Below are 14,851 nucleotides of genomic sequence, written 5' to 3' on the forward strand. Positions count from 1 at the left end.
GAGGCACTGGAGAGACAGGCTCTCTAAGAAGGATGTGGGCACGTGCCCACACGTTGCATCCTGTGTTTGCAGTCAGGGTGCAACGGAACCGAATTGAAATAAAAGTGTGCTCTTCACACAGTATTTCTGGAGGTTCTAGAGTCAGCTGTCTGCTTTGGGGATGTGCTGTCTGAGAGCGGTCCAGCCTGAGTCCCACACGTGTTCTAGTTACTTGATTCCCTGTTACAGACACTGGGGTGAATGGCTGAGATAAGCTGATCTCTTTGATTGATCGATTTGAAGAGATAAACCTAGGCTGATTGAGCAGCTGGATTTTTCCCCCCTTGTCAGCTAAACTGATTAGAAATTCAAGGATTGGGAAGCTTGTATTTATTCTAGGACATGACATTATATAGGGAAAGGAGATGAGATGAAAAAGGGAAAAAGGAAGCAATTTAAAATTATAGGGTGGTATTGCAGACTGCTGATACTGTAAACATGGGGGGACGGAGAGTACAATATCCCACCCGGAATGATGCCGGGGGTCCTCTGTGGTGACTTGATCTGGCCTCAAGCCACAGCTGTGCACCATCTCAGCGGCACGGGCTTAACAAAAATCACTTTTTTTTTGGCATTTGCTTTCTTCGCTGTAAAATACAAACTATTTAATCGCGGTATAAATTGCTTCACAAGATGGCGTCTGGATGTTCAAGGAGACTGTAGCCCTCACCCCGCGAGGCATGTGCGCGGTGCTCGAGGGCGCTGAATTATACCCGATCCCGTGCAGCGGGAACACAGTGCCGGCCAAGCAGCCCCTCCCTCGGACGACTGAGTTCACGCAGGGCCGGGCCACACTCGGCCTCCTGCACGAGGAGCTAATTGACAGCCACGGGTGGGCGGTTGGCCCCGCTCAGGTTCGGCTCCGGGTGGTCACCGGGCCTGAGCCGAGCCGGCAGACAGCCCTCGGGGGACACCTGCCCCGCGCTCGGAGCCCATCCGCCGGCCCGCGGGAAGGAAGCCCTCGGCCCGGGGCCTTCGGAGCGCGTCCCGCCCGCTTTCCCTTCCCGCGCCGCCCTCCCTCCCGCTTTCCTTTCCCGCGCCACCCTCCCTCCCTCCTTCCTTCCTTCCTTCCCTCCCTCCCTCCCGGCGGCTCCCGGGGGAGGGTTCGGGGGAGGGGCAGCCCGCGCGGGTCCCGGGTGCAGGTCCCGGGCTCAGACCGGCCCGAGCAGGTCCGGGGTCAGGCGGCGACGCTGCCCCCGGGCCCGGCCATGGTGCAGGCCTGGTACATGGACAAGTCGGCCGACGACCCGCGGCGCCCCCACCGCGGGGAGCCCGCGCGCCCGGTCGGCCTGGAGCAGCTGCGCGGGCTCGGGGTCCTTTACTGGAAGGTACGCGGGACCGGGGGCGCGGTCGGGGTCCTGCGGGGCGGGGGCTCTGGGGCGGGGTCGCGGGCGGGCGAGCCCTCCGCTCATCCCTAAGTTCCCGCGCGCCCCGCGCCCCCGGGAACGGGGGCCACCGCCATGATGGGACCCCGTGCGCCCTGCGCCCTGCGCATGCCCGGCGGCGGGGCCGGGGGTCGGCGTCCAGGCCGTGGTGCGCACTGCGCAGGCTCAGTAGCGGGGTTGGGGGGTTGGGGGGATGGGGTGTTGGCGCCCAGGGCGAGGCGGGGGCAGGGTGTGAGCCGTCGGAACGTGGCGGAGGGTCCGGTGCCGGCGGGGTCGTCGGCCGTCCGGGTTGAAGGCGGGACGGGCGGGGCGGGAGGGCTTGGGGTCCCTGGAGGGCCCGCGGCGAGTGCGGGTCTCCGGGGGAGGAGCCGGGGCGCCCCCCACGACCTCCTGGAAGGCGGTGTCTTCAGGGCAGTATCGGGTGTGTTCTGAGAAGAAAATAAGTTAGTTTTACTGCAAATCCCTGCACTTCGGATTTCGCGGTACATGTGACAGTTTAAGAGCGGGTGTGAGACGGTGGCCAACTTCTGAATGTACCCAAAGGATACAGTAAGACGCTGTAAAAGTCACCTTTGCGGTTTTCCAGGAGATCAAACCCAGTTTCTCCTGCCTTCTCGTTGTGCTCTGGATGGTGAGGCAAAGGGCTGTCGAAATTAAACTTCGTTTACTCTGTATTTTCGTACCTTTCTTAATAATCACCGCGCTTGAGCGGCGACAGCAGGGGGAGCCTTTTTGCCTGTTCTGTTAGTGCCGCCGCAGGGCGGTAGGAAGCGCTCACGCGCTCAGGGTTTCAAGGTGGATGGTGCACTAGTGCGTACTGTGTGGATCTGCTCATTTGGGGAGTCGTCTTTTAGCAGCTAACGTATCGCCGACTAGTACTTTGAGGTATTCTGAGTTTGCTGTTCAGTAGTTGGGATACCATGCGCATTTTATTGCAACATAAGGCAAAATGTGTGAAATTCTTTGCCAGTAGTTTTAAGGAGGAGTTCATAGTAATGGTGTTTGGGGCCCAGGGGTGTGGTTCATGAAGAAGATGACCTTAAAATTGGACGTTAGGGCTTCCCTGGTGGCGCAGTGGTTGAGAGTCCGCCTGCCGATGCAGGGGACACGAGTTCGTGCCCGGGTCCGGGAGGATCCCACATGCCGCAGAGCGGCTGGGCCCGTGAGCCATGGCCGCTGAGCCTGCGCGTCCGGAGCCTGTGCTCCGCAACGGGAGAGGCCACAGCAGTGAGAGGCCCGCGTACCGCAAAATAAAAAAAAAAAAAAAAAAAAAAAAAAAAAAAATGGACGTTAAACAGTTGATGGGATTGTGATAAGTGGAAACAGGGAAAGGCCGTTCCAGGCGTAGGAAGGTGTCAGGAGCAGGGGTGTGGGGCTGTGAAGCATCGGGTGTTTTTGAAGAGCAGCCCATAATCGCATTTGGTTTAGAATGTAGGTGTTTTAAAAACAGGGAATAGGGACAGAGGAGTAGAAAAGGCAGCCCGGGCCAGGTGGTAGAAGGCCTCTTGTCTCTGTCTAAGGATTTTGCCTTTTATTTGTAGGCTCTGACAGCTTCAGGTGTTTTGGCCCAGGGAAACAACGTAACCAAAGAGATGCTATCGAGAGATCAGTTAGACTTGCAGAGCGGATTGGTGGCAGAGGAACAGGGCATGGCGGTGTGGACAGGCTTGAGGCGATGAGAGCTTCCCCTGGGCTCCTGACGGTGGGACTGGAATCCCCCAGGCAGGACCGTTGCGGAGAAGGGAGGTGGGAATTAAACACAACTGCGTAGTTTTTAGCTGTTATGGAGAGTGGGAAAACCATTAAAAGAAATAGGGAAAGGAGGGGGAGAAAGGTTGGTTTAGTATGGACAAAGGACTGGATGATAAATTTGGAGTATGATATTGGAGATCCAGAGAGAGAATGTCTCGATGCACTCATGTGGCCTCCTGTTTGTGTTTTAAACTCTTTTAGCTGGATGCCGACAAATACGAGAATGATCCGGAATTAGAGAAGATCCGAAAGGAGAGAAACTACTCCTGGATGGACATAATAACCATATGCAAAGACAGACTACCAAATTACGAAGAAAAGGTGAGGGAGCTGTAAAGTATTTGAAGAGGGGAATCATTATATTTGCTACTAATAAACACAAGCTTCTCTTTCCTTTTTAATGTCTTCATTTTGGTTTTATATCAGAGTAATGCTGGCCTCATAGAATAGGCTGCGAAATACTCCCTGCTTTTCAGGTTTCTGGAAGAGTATGTGTAGAATGGGTTTCATTTTTCCTTAAATGTTTGGCAGATTAACCAGTGAAGTCATATGGGCCTGGAGCTTTCTTTGTAGGAAGGTTTTTAGCTACGAATTCAATTTCTTTACCAGATATAGGGCTATCCAGAATATCTGTTTCTTGAATAATCTTAAGTAGTTTGTGTCCTTCAAGGCATTTGTCCATTCCATCTGAGTTGTCAGATTCATTGGCATGAAGTTATTCAGACTATTCCCTTATTATCCTCACAATATCTGTAGAATCTGTAGTGCTGTCTCCTTCATTCCTGATATTGGTAATTTGTGTCCCTTCTCTCCTTTGCCCAAGTTCCGCTAGAAGTTTATCAGTTTTGTTGATCTTACCAAACAGCTTTTGGTTTCATTGATTTTTCAATATTATTTTTCTGTTCTCTATTATCTTGAATTCTGCTCTTGTCTTTATTTGCCTTCTTCTACTCACCTTGGGTTTAATTACTCTTCTTTTTCTAATTTTTTAAAGTGGATGCTGAGGTCATTGACGTGAAGCCTTCCTTCTTTTTTTTTTTTTTGCGGTACGCAGGCCTCTCACTGTTTTGGCCTCTCCCGTTGCGGATCACAGGCTCCGGACATGCAGGCTCAGCGGCCATGGCTCACGGGCCCACCTGGTCTGCGGCATGTGGGATCCTCCCGGACCGGGGCACGAACCCGTGTCCCCTGCATTGGCAGGCGGACTCTCAGCCACTGCGCCACCAGGGAAACCCCTCTTCTTTTTTAATATAGGTGTTTAGTTCTGTAAATGTTCCCCTGTGTGCTGCTTGAGTGGCATCACACAAATTTTCATTTTTATTCAATTTAGAATATCTCCGAATTAACTTCCTTTTTGATTTCTTCTTTGAACTATATAGGTTTCTTGACATATGTTAGTTTCCAGTTATTTGGGGACTTTTCCAGAGCTTTGTCTTCTGTTAGTTTCTGATTTAGCTCCATTGTAGTGAGAGAGTGTGTTTTGTATGATGTGAGTCCTTGTAAATATGTGGAGTCTTGTTTTATGGGCCAGAATATAGTCCATCTTGGTGAAGGCGCCATGTGAGCTTGAGAAGAATGTGTGTTCTGCTGTCGTTGGTTGAAGTATTCTGTGAATGTCAATTATTTCCAGTTGATTGATGGTGCTGTTCAGTTCAACTGTATCCTTACTGTTGTTAGAGGCATACTTGTTTAAGACTGTTATGTCCTCCTGGAGATTTGGCCCTTTTGTCATTACATAGTATACACCTTTATCCCTTGTGAGTTTCTTGTACTGAAGTCTGCTTTGTCTGAAAGTAATGTAGCTCCTTGAGCTTTCTTTTGATTAGTGTTAACATGGTGTTTCTTTCTCCAGATCTTCGCTTTTAACCTATTTGTGTATTTATATTTATAGTGGATTTCCCATAGACAGCATATAGTTAGAGGGTTTTTTGTTTGTTTGTTTATTGCTTTTAATCTATTCTGACAGTCTCTGTCTTTTAATTGATGGATTTAGACCATTCACATTAAATTGATTATTGATGTGGTTGGATTGATATATACCATATTTGTAACTTTTAATTTATTATACTTGTTCTTTATTATTTAAAAAATGTACTCCTCTTTTTCTTCCTTGTCTGATTTTAATTGAGCATTTTGTGTGATTCTGTTTTCTTTCCTCTTAGCTTATCATTTAAAAAAATGTTTTAGTGATTGCCTTAGGGTTTTATTTATTTTTTATTTATTTTATTTTTTATTAATTAATTAATTTATTTTTGGCTGTGTTGGGTCTTCAGTTCTGTGCGAGGGCTTTCTCTAGTTGCGGCGAGTGGGGGCCACTCTTCATCGCGGTGCGCGGGCCTTTCACTGTTGTGGCCTCTCTTATTGTGGGGCACAGGCTCCAGATGCGCAGGCTCGGTAGTTGTGGCTCACGGGCCTAGTTGCTCCGCGGCATGTGGGATCCTCCCAGACCAGGGCTCGAACCCATGTCCCCTGCATTGGCAGGCGGACTCTCAACCACTGTGCCACCAGGGAAGCCCTGTTTTCATTTTTAAGTAGTAAATTATATTGTGAAGAGGTTTAAATCCTATTTAAAAATACTCTTTAATTACCGTATAGTTAGCATTTCTGATGCTCCTTACTCTGTTGCATGAGTCCCCGTTTCCATTTGGAAACTCAAGTCTGAGTTGGTCTTGGTTGATTGATTTATCTTCTGGTTAAAGGTCATGTTTTCTCACTTCTTTGCGTGTTTGGTAATTTTTGATTGGATGCCAGACACTGTGATTTTGTTCCCTTGGGTGCTGGATATTGTTGTATCAGTATAAATATTCTTGAGTTTTGTTCTGGAATGCATGTAAGCTTATTGGAAACAATTTGATCCTTTTGGGTCTTTCCTTTAAGACTTGTTAGGTAGACCAACCTATAGCTAATTATTCCCCACTAAGGAAGCACAGTTCCTTTGTGTACACCACACAAAGCCCCGTGAACAGTGAGGTTTTCCCAGTCTGACTGGTAGGAGGGGCACTGTTCCTGGGTCGGTGTCAGTGCCAGGAGCTGCTCCTTTCAATCCTGAAGAATCCGAGTGGTTCTCTCCCAGCCTCAGGTAGTCTTCCTAGGCCCGTTCAGATGCGCTCTCAGAATACTGGAGGGAGCTCCTTTGCGGGTCTTTGGGATTTTCTCTGTGAAGCTCTCTCCTTGGGCACTCCCGTCTTGCATACTAGCTCCCTTGGTCTCCCCAGATGCTCAGCTCTGCTCTTCAGCTCAGGGTGCCCTGCCTGGGTCCCCCGCTCCCTGCACCACCGCCTGAGAACTCTCTCAAGGTGTGAGCTAGAGCAGGAGTAGGGTTCCCCTCTCTTGTTTCTGCCTCACGGGTCACTTTCTTCCCTTTCCTGGTGTCTGGTGTTTTGCAAACCATTATTTCTTATATTGTGTTTGTTTTGACTGTTGGAGGTGGGAGGGGAAATCCAGTTTCTGTTACCCCGTCTCATATGGAAGTGAAGTCAGGGTTGTTTTAAGTTGTTAGTTTTATGGTAATTCCCGGGTGCCCGTTAATAAAGAAACTCACTGATCCTTGGCAAAATGAGAAAACAGACGTGCAGAGTTTTTAATAAGTTAAATGACTGCCTTGTTTTTGGAATTGTTATCTTTGCTTTCTCAGGAATAAGGTGACTCCGTTATGAAACAATAGCGACAATAATAGTTGTCTTAGAATTTTTCTTTCTTGACAAAAGTTGGCAGCTGTGTAGGGGCTTCCTGGTGGCGCAGTGGTTGAGAGTCCGCCTGCCGATGCAGGGGACACGGGTTCGTGCCCCGTTCCGGGAAGATCCCACATGCCGCGGAGCGGCTGGGCCCGTGAGCCATGGCCGCTGAGCCTGCGCGTCCGGAGCCTGTGCCCCGCAACGGGAGAGGCCCGTGTACCGCAAAAAAAAAAAAAAAAAAAGTTGGCAGTTGCGTTGGTCCCAAGACTTTTTCTTTCATCGAGCTGAGCTATGAACTGTGAAGCTCTGAGGAAAATAAATGGCTCACTGAGCTTTAGCCTCTTAGTCTTATCACTGGACACCTGGAGGGGGTGTGGACCGCTTCCCATGGTCATGTTGGTAAAGCCAGGCCCAGAACCCAGGTCCTCCCCCTGGTCTCAGGCTCTTTCTGCTGAACCCGCCAGGAAGGCTCCCTTCCATTAGCTTGGATGTCTTCTGTGTGTGTTCCTGAAAAAGAAAATATAAGTAGGTGAACCAACACTTAGCACGTTGACCTAAGAATGAAAGTGGTGCAGCGACACCAAAATTGTTTAAAATAGATGTGTTTTGTGTTTTTTATCTCCTTACTTTGTTCTATATCAAATTATTCTTGTCACTCAGAGCACAAATATTATAACACCTTACAAAATGACGGAAGTTTTCACCAAGTGCCCTACTGAGTCATGAGATCCTCTGAGATTTAAATGGTGTTTTCTTACTTGGAATTTTAGACTTCCCATCTTCCACAGAAGGGGCTCATATATTGTAAATGCTAGTAGTTAGATTATTTTCATCATTACCATCTTGTAGAATAGCTTCTCTCCTGAAATAAAACCCTGTCCCTAATACAGGCATATCTCTCTTGTTCTTGTAAAACAAACTTCTTTGTTATCTGATTATCTCGTGTTTGCCTTAGGTTTCCTCGTGGTTAGACTCAGGTTGTGCGTTTTTGGCAGGAATTCTACAGAAGTGGTGTTGTGTCTGCCCAGGGTACCCTGTCGGGTGGCACGTGCTGTCAGGGTTGTGTCACCGGTGATGCTAAACTTGGTTAGGCTGGTGCCCATCAAGTTTCTGCGTTGTGAAGTGACCATTTTTTTCCCTGTGTAACGAATAAGAAATTTGTCGAGAGTTACTTTTCGACTGTGAATATCGTGTTTTCTATCAAACTTTGACTTGGTGATTTTAGTAAATCTTGATGGTTCCTGCCTGAAACAGTGTCAGTGTCAGGGTGAAAACGGTGCCCTTCCAGCCGTCATCCTCCTGTACTGAGCTGGCCTCTCCGTTCTCTGCTGTTGATTTACATCCACACAGGCTTATGGAGTCTTATTTTCCTCATGCTCTGTAGTCCATTCCTGCCATGATCCACTTTGATGTTCAGATTGTTCCAGACTCGGCAAGTGGGCACCCCTGTCAGTGGCCCCTGCCCTCCTGACGTGTCCCCTCATGCTCATCAGCACCTCCGTGCTTTCTGGGTCAGCGTGTTCCAGGCTTTTCCCCCCACCCGGCCCTGGAATCGGCTGTTCTTCCGGGGACTTAGAAACCCAGACAGGGCGCTTGGTGCCCTCATTGCTACTCTGGGGTCAGTGCCCAGGTCCTTCTGCCAACTGGATGAGGGAGGGGAGAGAGAGAGAGAGAGAGAGAGAGAGAGTGTGTGTGTGTCCGTGTGTGTATGTGTACTTGTGTGTCCGTGTGTGTATTGTGTCTGTGTGTGTGCGTATATGTGTGTGTCCGTGTACGTATGTGTGTCTGTGCGTTTGTGTCCATCTGTGTGTATCCATATGTATGTATGTGTGTGCGTGTGTCTGTGTATATGTGTGTGCACATATGTATATCTGTATGTCCGTGTGTCTGTATGTGTTTGTGTGTGTCTGTATGTGTGTGTGTCTGTGCATGTGTGTGCCCATGTGTATATGTATGTATCCGTGTGTATATGTTTGTCCGCTTGTATGTGTATGTCCGTGTGTGTGTCCCTGTGTGTGTCCATGTGCGTGTCCCCGTGTGTGTGTCCGTGTGTGTATGTGTGTGTCCGTGTGTGTCCCCGTGTGTCCGTGTGTGTGTGTGTGTCCCCGTGTGTGTGCGTGTCCGTGTGAGAGCAGTCTTTGGTTCACACTGATGCCTCTGAGTCCAGTCACACTCCTGGGACGACTCCTCAGTCTGTAGAGAGAGACTCGGGTCTCTGTCCTCCCACAGCAAGAACCCGGCTCCAGTCCCGCGGGCCCTTCTACACACCCCGTGCTTCCGGGGTGGCAGCTGCAGCCACGCTGTTACGAACAGCAGACCGGTCCCTGGAGTTCCAGGCTTGTTTGTGGTCCTGTCTCAGACTGAGGATGTAGTCAAAGTAATGTGTTCAGAAGGTACTTAGATGAGTTTTCTCTTCCTTCTTTGGTTATGAGCGTCTCTCTTGATTTCAGACGTATGGCCCCCCGCCACCGCCCCCAAGCCTGTTTTCATTTTATTTATGTCTCTGTAAAACATAACTAGGTTCTAAAGCCAAAATTACGCAACAGGGCAGATCCGTGTCCCCGCCTCCTCCACACCGTACCGCTGACCCCGCTGTGCCCCGCGCTGCTGGCCTCCGGTTGTCGTGATGGTGTCTCCCGTCCGCTGTGTATTCTCCCGCTCTGCTTGGGCCTGTGAATTGTTCCCAGTGTCCTACGGCCAGTACGGCAGGGAGTGACGTGTGCACATTGTGTGTCGCCAGGGCGTCTCTTCAGGGTGAACCCCATAAGGGGTGCGGGGTCAGCGTATGCTCAGTTGTGCTGACCTTCCGGGGGCTCTGGGCCCCGAGTGGCAGGGGGCCCGTCCGCACAGCCTCACCAGCCCACGGGGTTGACAGGGAGGTGTTCATGTGCTGTGCTCTCACTGTCAGTGGTGATTTTCCAAACATCTGTGGATTTTCCAGAAACATGCCGACATTATTCAAGGAAAGCTTTAAAACTCCTGCGCAGGAGGGGGAGAGATGGGAGATCATAACGAGGCAAGATGGGCATTTACTGTAGAATTCTTTCAACTTTTGTTCGTATTTGAATATTTTTATTATAAACGTTAGAGGGATAAAGATCTGAAAAACACAGAAGTACATTTGGACAGGTGGAAAGTGTTTGTTGAGACGGTGACTGCCTTCCTCAGGTGCACACGTGGCTTCTGATCTGCCCGTGTGATCAACGCGACTGCTGTGTGCATTTGATCGCGTGATGGTGTGTGCATTTGATCGCGTGATGTGTGTGTGCGAGTGTGATCAGCATGATGGGGTGTGTGATCACGTGATGTGTGTGTGCGTGTGTGATCAGCATGATGGGGTGTGTGATCACGTGATGTGTGTGTGCGTGCGATCAGCGTGCCTGCCGTGTGTGCTGCAGGAGCCAGGATGTCTGCGTGGGAGTCTAGGCTCTACACACCCAGGCTGTGTGATGTTGGGCTGGCGACCTAGCCTCTCTGAGCCACATCCCTCATCTGTCCAAGGGGGGTGCAGAGAGCACCTGAGTGAGTTATTCATATAAAGCACTGAGAGCGTTGCCCGGCACGCGGTAAGCGCCGTGTGTTCCTTCTTTCCTTTCCCGCTAGTCCACCGGTCGGCTCCACAGAGCATTGTAGCTCCTGCCCCTCATACGTAGGATGATATGCCTATCTGTGGAGCACGTGTCTGGCAGCTCAGTCCTGGTGTTCAGGGCTCACGAGAACCCCTCTTGCTCTAGATTAAGATGTTTTATGAGGAGCATTTACACCTGGATGATGAGATCCGCTACATCCTGGACGGCAGTGGGTACTTCGACGTAAGGGATAAAGAGGACAGGTGGATCCGGATCTTCATGGAGAAAGGAGACATGATCACTCTCCCCGCCGGGATATACCACCGCTTCACGCTGGACGAGAAGGTGGGCCTTTCGTCTTCTCTGCTGGGGCCTGGTCTGTGCACAGACGTGGACACTCAGCCCTGCGGCGGGAGGCGAGGATGCTACCTACCTCTGAGCGAGTGGCCGGCGCCACAGGGCCCCTCGCCCGCCCGGGCCCGTGCACGCAGGTCAGCGGGAGGCATCCGTCCAGGGGTCCGGCTTTGTGCGGGTCTCAGGGTCACTGCTCCCTCGTCATTTTAAGAGCATTTCAGTTGGGCCTTAACAGTCGTGCAGTAGAGCCACCGAGACCGGCCACAGAAGCAGGACTAGGGCGGCTCTGAGGGTCTCTGGGTGTGATTCGGACGAATCTGAGATTTAAGCACGATTTTTGGCTAGGAACTGAACGCACTAGGTTTAGAACTCAGGATTATGAGGCGGTGTGTGAAGAAGGGTCGCCTTGTCACCCCTGTTCCCAGCGCCCAGTATCTCTCCCTGAAAGTAACCACTGTTGTGTCCTTAAAAGTCTCCTTAGCGCGCTGTCACGCATATCAGGCGAACGTGAGCCAGTATCTTTCCCTTTTCCTCGGGAGGCAGCCGACTGCTGCAGGCGGGGCTGCATTTTCCTTCTTTCTGCTCGCCGTGCTTTGGGATCGTTTCGTTTCAGGATGTAAAGGGCCTCGTTCCTGTTTACAGCTGCCTGGTGTCCACTGTGGGACGTACCCTGATTTAGCCCATTGACGGCTGACCCCTAAAGATGGGTACGCCAACTGTTTCCAGTTTTTTGCTGTTGTAAACGGTGCCGTAATAAGTAACCTCACACATTCGTCATTTTGTACTTATGTGAGTGTACCTGAGGGATAAATTGCTGAAAGTGAACCCTGGATGGACAGGTGTGCACGTTTCTACTGTGACGCAGGCTGCCCTCCCTTCTAATTCGTGGGAAACCGGTACCAAAGGAAGCAGGAGGGGAGGAGGGGCACACGCCCAGGCGGGGTCAGCGCTCACGGCTGGGGTGTTTGCCGAGAGAGTGCAGGGTCAGCGCTGAGCTGGAGCCGCAGATGCTTTGGCCGCCCGAGCACGAGGCCTTCTCGCCGTGGCACCGACGCTGCCTCTCAGAAGATGGAAGAAAGTGCTAAGACCCAGGGATAAAACAGCAAGGAGCGTTAACCTCCGTAGCTGGTCTAACCGTTGCTGCTGTGTTTGCTCGTTTTCTAGAACTACGTGAAGGCCATGCGGCTGTTTGTGGGAGACCCAGTGTGGACGGCGTACAACCGGCCGGCTGACCACTTCGAGGCCCGCGGGCAGTACCTAGAGTTTCTGGCGCAGACGGCCTAGCGGTGCCCTGGGGTCTGGCGCACCCCGGCCCCTCTTGTGAAGGTCTCAGGCCTGATGCAGCAGAAAAGCAGTCGTATTCTCTTTGCTTTTGTGTTGTAGACTTGAGGCTAGGTGAGCTTTCCTCTGCGAGACTGTTGGATCAGAATACGTTTTAATGGGAGCAGCTATAGAACCGGTTTGCACGTGGAAGCACCTGTGGAGACCTGGGCAAATCCGCTCATTTTCTCTGATTCAGGATCAGTGGTCAGTGGCCCTGTGTCAGCTCATGCCTTCAGCTGCGACCCAGTGAGTTTCAGCGCCCCAAACGCAGCCACTTAGCTGCCCCATCTGGACCCGATTCTTGGACTTTAAGCAGATACCAGGCGAGGCCACGCCTGCCCTGTGCGAAGGAGTGACAGTGGATGACAGGAGTGAGCAGAGAGAAGACACTGTTCTCCCCAAACACGGGGGAAGCTGGGTAGGGGGTGCCATGGGGCATGCGCTGGCGTGTTAGGGACCCTCGCTTGATTATGCCACGTTTTTGTTCAAGATAAAGTAGCTGCCTTAACGTTATGCTTGTGGCTTGGAGTTCCCTTATATTCTGGTACATGTGGTTCCTTAAAATCACCCCAGTTAGATCCTTTGTGGGATTGTATGTGTGTACAATTAATTTTTATTTTATCTGGGTTATTACTTGTTCCAGGTGAGATTTCTAGGTTAAACTCCCTACAGTAAATCTCTTTTACAATCAAGCCTTTGAATTTTAACAGAAAAACTTGTACCTTTTTTTTAGTTAACAATTCTGAGATACAATTATACCTAATTCGTTATAATCATAGAAAAACCCTACATTAACCTCATATTTGAAGGGCAGTTTGCTTTAAGTATTTCTTTTAAACTGGATTAAAAATCTTTATGTTAAAAGTGATCTGTCGGGACTTCCCTGGTGGTCCAGTGGTTAAGACTCTGCGCTCCCAATGCAGGGGACACGGGTTCGATCCCTGGTCTGGTCTAAGATCGAACTGGGAGCTAAGATCCCACATGCTGGGCAGTGCGGCCAAATTAAAAAAAAAAAGAAAAGCGATCTGTCATCACTTCCACGTTGTTCTTGGGGGCGTGTGTCCACGGCACAGAGGAAATTCTGAATTTTAGGATTAACGTGTGCGCTGGCAGCACGATGATAACACCACCAGCCCCCCAGGGCCTTGCGTGCTACTGTCCTCGGTCTTCCCTTGATGGGGCCCCAGGGACGCCCCGGAGCAAGGGCGGCTCCTGCAGGCCTGGCACAGCGCTAGAGAGCACGGTCCTTCGTGCGTTCACAGTCGTCAGGACGCTACGTCGGGGTCTCCCAGGAGCACACGGCTGTGAGCTGAGCTGTCCGTCTGGAGCCAGGTGCACCCGCTTGTTGAGTAAGACACGACTCCACGTGTGTTATTTTACAAACGTGTCCTCTCTTGAAAGGCATGTAGCACTTACTGGAGGGCGGCTACGGCTGGGATGTGATGAGCCAGAACGTGAATTAATTGCCCTTGGGGGTAGCTTCACACTGGTTCACGTGTCGGCACTTTAAAGCAATGCCCGCTTTCCCCTTGTTCCTACTGAGGGTGTCTGCCGTGCACCCCGACCGTGTGAGGAGACAGCCGGGTTTGGGCCCGTGCCGTGGTTTCCGTCCAGAGGCAGGCGTGGCCAAGCCAGGAAACGGCCAACCTTGTCCTGCCTTGATCCAGGTTAAACATGTAGCAAACTGACGTTTTAGCCGCTCGGTACTTTCCGTGCTTGAAATCCAGCCTTTAAGGCTCCTGCCTTCCTAGGGTGTTCCGCTCTTTGTGCTTCGTCCGTGTGTCCTGAGTGGGCGTGGCTCCGTCGTCTCTGACGTTTATCCAGAAGGAAGGGTGGTGGGCGAGCAGGGCAGCCCCCGCCCCTGCTGCAGATAGCCTCCCGGCCAGGTGCTCCACTGACTGTCGCTAATTAGAAGCAGGTAGAGCGCTGCGGGCGTTCAGCTGTTTCTGCCCTTCAGATAAGCGTTCTCATCTACTCGTTCCGTCCACACCCACAGAGAAGTTGTAAGTATATTACAGCGAATTTCCCTATATTTACTTTCATCTGTGTTCACTCACGTACCAATGATATTACTGTATACGTTTTGAAATGTAAGCTATTTATAATCTATTGAGAGAAAAAATGCAGTCTCCTTTCGGTAACAATATACATACATTACACCCAAAAAAATATTCTCAGTAGCTTTCTCTGGATAGTAAAATTATAGATTACTGGTTACGTTTTTAGTTTTGTCCATATACAGTTGATAATTTGTCTACAAAGAACACAGTAAGCTACTCGTCTGAACTCTCAACATTAAGACTCCTAAGTCGGTCTCTAACAGAAGGGAGTGTGGTGGTCTCGTCAGGACTGGAACCGGGGTGAAGCAGGAAGGGCTGCGGGGGGCTTGGGGCGCAGCCACCCCACGTCTCTCTCGGTTTGCTTTCTGGGTCCCTGTTTCTCGTGTCTTGTCCCCGGGCCCCGTGTCGTAAGTGTTTTGGTTGAGAAAACACGGCTGCTAGGTTGAATTCTTGCACCAAAGCAGCGCTTTAAAATATGGAAGTGTCGGATGCCGATCTTGCCAGAACGAGGCAGTCGCATGTGCGAAGCCCGGGTGCAGCCTCCTGTCTGTCTAGTGTGGCTTCCCTGCCACTCGGCCGACGCCCTTACGGGGGCTGCTCACCGGCCGCCTCTCACCCCCCACCCTCCGGTTCCCACCAGGCTCAGGAAAACCAGACGTTCACACCCGGAAGCTGGTGGCAGTCCTTAGTGAACT

General features: G+C 50.9%; 1 protein-coding gene across 2 annotated transcripts; it reads left to right on the forward strand.

Moving 5' to 3' along the window:
- Positions 1–702: 702 nt before the first annotated feature.
- Positions 703–13,116, forward strand: ADI1 (acireductone dioxygenase 1). Of its 2 annotated transcripts, XM_067703783.1 has the most exons (4): positions 811–1,367; positions 3,378–3,497; positions 10,585–10,764; positions 11,938–12,964. In XM_067703783.1, the coding sequence occupies exons 1-4, from the start codon at positions 1,248–1,250 to the stop codon at positions 12,055–12,057; spliced, it is 540 nt and encodes a 179-aa protein (XP_067559884.1). In that variant the 5' UTR covers positions 811–1,247; the 3' UTR covers positions 12,058–12,964. The 2 variants fall into 2 exon arrangements, with proteins under 2 accessions (XP_067559886.1, XP_067559884.1); XM_067703785.1 differs by lacking the exon at positions 10,585–10,764 and having other exon boundaries at positions 703–1,367; positions 11,938–13,116.
- The last annotated feature ends 1,735 nt before the right edge of the window (positions 13,117–14,851 follow it).

Source organism: Pseudorca crassidens, chromosome 14 (genome assembly GCF_039906515.1).
Source record: "Pseudorca crassidens isolate mPseCra1 chromosome 14, mPseCra1.hap1, whole genome shotgun sequence".
Taxonomy (NCBI): domain Eukaryota; kingdom Metazoa; phylum Chordata; class Mammalia; order Artiodactyla; family Delphinidae; genus Pseudorca; species Pseudorca crassidens.